Source organism: Cynoglossus semilaevis, chromosome 14 (genome assembly GCF_000523025.1).
Source record: "Cynoglossus semilaevis isolate Cse_v1.0 chromosome 14, Cse_v1.0, whole genome shotgun sequence".
NCBI lineage: Eukaryota > Metazoa > Chordata > Actinopteri > Pleuronectiformes > Cynoglossidae > Cynoglossus > Cynoglossus semilaevis.
In genome coordinates this window covers 9,381,020-9,385,170 of record NC_024320.1, presented here as the reverse complement: position 1 = coordinate 9,385,170, position 4,151 = coordinate 9,381,020, and the positions used below count along the sequence as shown (strand labels likewise).

Here is a 4,151-nt window from a genome sequence, read left to right as displayed (position 1 = left end):
GGTCGACTGACCACTAAGCTCGTGCCGCACGTAGAGGCTATCTTCCCCGAGACGGCCGTGACCAAGAGAGTGAGACTGGGGCTGCAGGTAAACAGAGAAGTGCAGGAATACACAGCGTTTCATAACGGCCTGTGCGTTCATTGTTTTGCTTACACAACAATCTGGAGTTTTGCCTGAATCACTGAGCACAGATGTTTCAGTTATGCAGCAGCTGACTATCAGTTTGACAGTCAGTGTCCTGGCCTGACTTTTGCACCAGCAGTGGTTTGTTTTTTATTTCTACTCTCATTTTAATGAACCAAACTTTTCAGTTTCAAATCCAACAATTTATGTGCTGTTGAAGAGAACAGTGTCATGCTCTGCTGACTGCAGGTAGAAGTTGTTTTGTCTTGTCATAATGAATCACCATATTTGAAGGACATTTATGTATGGCGCAGCAAAAATTCATGAAAACTGCCGCAGAGCTGCAGCATCTGTTCATTTGTCGTGATGATTTATTTTTTGTATCCCACATGTTCAGTGAATTTCATTTGTCTAAAATTCATCCTGATGATGCTTGTGGTTTACTGAGACAAAGCATCAAATATTCATCATGAATCTTTGCTCAAAGACCCAAGTTATAAAGATAATTCAGTCATTTATCTTTATCGTATCTAGAGTAACAGGAGGACTAGACCTAATCCCCTATCAGGGATGCCAATGATGGTGGTGATGGACCCCACCATCATTGGTCACCAAGGTCACATACTGAGACTAGGGATGGCATGGTACAGCTTTTTCATGTCTGACACCGATACTGTAACGTATCAGATCAGATAGGCTATACTTTGAGCAATCCTGGACTGATACCAATCCTAAGGATTAGATCAACCCGAGCCGTGCCTAACACCAACAACTGTTTAAAATCACTTCCATGATACGTTTATAACAATCTCCATAACACTGCTTCTTTTGGACTGTAGACTATAAAGAAAGACCAGGGATAGCAAACTAGTAATGTTCTTGCCGTAAGGAAAGGAATCTAAACCCTTGTTCCAACCAGTGGTTTCAAAAATACATTTCTAGAAGTACTACATACTACATTCAACTAAATACATTTACTACTTTTTGGCAGACATAACACAACACATTGCCTGTTTGATTTAGTTTGAGTCCTGACCTAATACCCACCATGATCCTAAACCCACTTACAAATCTAACCCCGGCCTTAAATCATGCAATCAATAAGATTCTTGAATGGACCATAAAATACGTACCCTGTCGGTCAAAATGACCCAACAGTGATGCTCTTTAACTTTACTGGTCCACATACTGAATAAAAACATGTATATACACTATGGTTTTTGTGCTTTGTGAATATTCACAGAGATGTTCTGTATATCGCTGTACAATGCTTTTTTTTTTGCTTAGAATTCCAATTTCAAAGCCTCAAACTGCCCCTATTTTTGCCCCACAACATAAAGATTGTGATACATTTTGTTTTTCATCTCTTGTTTTGTGAGACACGGTATAAGTAGGCCACGACTGAAATGTTATTTTATTTGACTGCATGCTTCTCTCTTTATTTTTTCTTCCATTTTTCTCAGCCACTTCATCACTTCTCAGTTCCTTCATTTTAAGTTGTGAGTCTCGCTGGTCGAGCTGATCCACTGGTCAGGCTTTGAATTGTTTTCATGTGTGAGTATGGCATTGAGTTTGAGGTTCCTGTCTTCTGTTCTCTTATTGTCTGTTTTCTCTTTATCTGTTTTTGTTCTCTCACCTTTTGGATCAACACCAACCTCTTATTTTCTTTGTTGTTCTTTTTTTATATAATTTTTTCTACACCTTGCGGTATAACTCCACGTCCTTTTATACTGTCTAACTAACTCCTTTTCCCTCCCCCCATATCCACATCAGGCTCAGCCGATCCCGGATGAGCTGCTGACTCGACAGCTTGGAAACCAGGCGACCTTCAGCCCAGTGGTCACCATTGAACCACGCCGACGCAAATTCCACCGCCCAATCGGATTGCGCATCCCGCTGCCACCTTCCTGGAGAGAAAATGCTAGGGATGCCGGGGAGGGCGACACAACCAGCCTACGCCTCCTCTGCAGTGTCATTGGTATGGTACAAAATGTCCTTCAAAAGTATTTCTGTTGTCTCCTCTTTAACAATCAGAGCATAAATGACACTGTGTGATTCTTGCACCCCAGGTGGCACAGCACCAGCTCAGTGGGAGGACATCACAGGGACCACAAAGCTGATGTACGCCAATAACTGTGCCAGCTTTACCACAAATGTTTCTGCACGGTGAGGACCTGAAGAGTACCCAGGACACATGGCCATGTTGACATTTCAATATTAAGTGTCACTTTCTTATCATTTCCCTGTCTTTTCTCCAAGGTTCTGGTTGGCAGACTGTCCACGCACAGCAGAGGTCGTGACCTTTTCCAACCTGCTCTACCGGGAGTTAATGTCTGTGCCGTACATGGCCAAGTTTGTTATTTTTGCCAAGATGAATGAAGCACGAGAGGGACGTCTACGTTGTTACTGCATGACGGATGATAAGATGGACAAGACGCTGGAGCTACATGAAAACTTCACCGAAGTGGCACGCAGCCGAGACATTGAGGTCAGCGCAGTGCTAGCATTAAAAATTATCACCAAACTATTTGATGTGGAGGAAATGTATTGGAAGTGAAGGATAAATAAACTTTTGAATTTGCAGCAGGCTCGGGTGATAAAGCACACAGATGTACTAATAATTAAGCAGAATTTGATTAATTTTTCAGAAAGTCTTTAAGGCGTCAGATGAAAGAAATAAGAGGAAACAGAAAATCATTTGGAATAGTATGAAAAGCGAACTGGTAAAAAAGTGTGCTAGCACCCATTCTCAATAAAAAATTTCCGTTCTTAATAACTAAATTAAGTATCTGGTTTATCGACCATGGGGTAAACAAACCAGAGAATAAGGCATTAGATAGTGAGGTGAGAGAAAAAAAATTTCACTAATGATCTTAAGTTTTGCTAAATCACGAGGAAGTGTATTACAGATGTGATTTTTTTTGTGTGTACAATTATTAATTCAGATTAGATTAGATAATATGTACAACTAAATAAATTTGGTCTCTAACCTGAAGTGAAAAGTAACAATATTTTCTTTGACATTAAACCTCTCTGTGTTCTTGTAAATTAGGAGAGATTAAACTGTATTTACCAAGAAAGGATCACTAGTACTATACGTATAAAGTTGGGAGTGGCAGGGAAATACTTGAGAGTGGTACAGGATACATTAGCGAGTAGAAAAAGAGGTAAACTGTGCAGTCATAGGGACAGATGGGCTTAGGGGTGGATATGGATTATGTTTCACGAACCATTCCTAGAAATGTAAAAACATGTCTGTTTCACATGTGCTTATTCTCACTTTCTTCTCTGATTTATTTTTTTTACTGACGCTACTGCCATCTACAGCTGATGGAAGGTATGCCACTGCACCTGGAATGTTCTGGGAACCTCGTGCCCATCAGAAAGGCCACACAGCAGCCCCGCAGCTTCAGCTTCCAGGCCTTTAGAGATAATAGACTTCCTGTCTCTGTCAAGGTCTGTCACCACCTCTGTGTTCCCACGCCTGCGCTGTTATCACTTACTGTTTCTGCACAGTATCGTGTAGTGTCTGTGTAATTGTCAGGTTCAGTCGTTAACCAGTCATTTCCCTCCTGAGCCCCCACCTGCTGGTCACCCAGAGAGTCTGTTCACCTGGTGGTTTTTGTGCTTCTGTTTGCCTCTCAGTGTATTTTGTGTAAACCAGACTCAGCTTGTGCTAAAGCGTTAGCATGTCAAGACGGAACACTGCAGATACATCCCACTATAACAAGAAATACATTTTCATTTTATTTTTTATTTACCTAAAACCATTTCACCAGAAAAACTAGTAGTACAGTATATGTAAAATGATTGATGTGATTGTCTGTGTGTGTGTGTGTGTGTGTGTGTGTGTGTGTTTTATTCACCTCTTTATAATGATATTACCAAGCACCATATTTGTCCCTGTAACTGGAGCCCAGTCTGGTAATAGTTGTTGTCCTGCATGTCATGTGACTGTCCCTCACTTTCTCAGCCTGCCCTCCTATCTTGCGGCCTTGCCTGTGTCTATGTGTCTGTCTCACTGTCTC

General features: G+C 41.2%; 1 protein-coding gene across 1 annotated transcript in view; it reads left to right on the top strand.

Annotated features, from left to right (window-relative positions):
• The window catches only part of LOC103389497 (ankyrin-1-like), a 64,449-nt gene that overhangs the window by 46,175 nt on the left and 14,123 nt on the right, over positions 1 to 4,151 (top strand). The window contains 5 exon segments of the mRNA XM_025062220.1: positions 1 to 87; positions 1,897 to 2,101; positions 2,193 to 2,289; positions 2,383 to 2,611; positions 3,451 to 3,579. The exon segment at positions 1 to 87 is cut by the window's left edge and continues 35 nt beyond it. Coding sequence (XP_024917988.1) covers positions 1 to 87; positions 1,897 to 2,101; positions 2,193 to 2,289; positions 2,383 to 2,611; positions 3,451 to 3,579 — 747 coding nt within the window.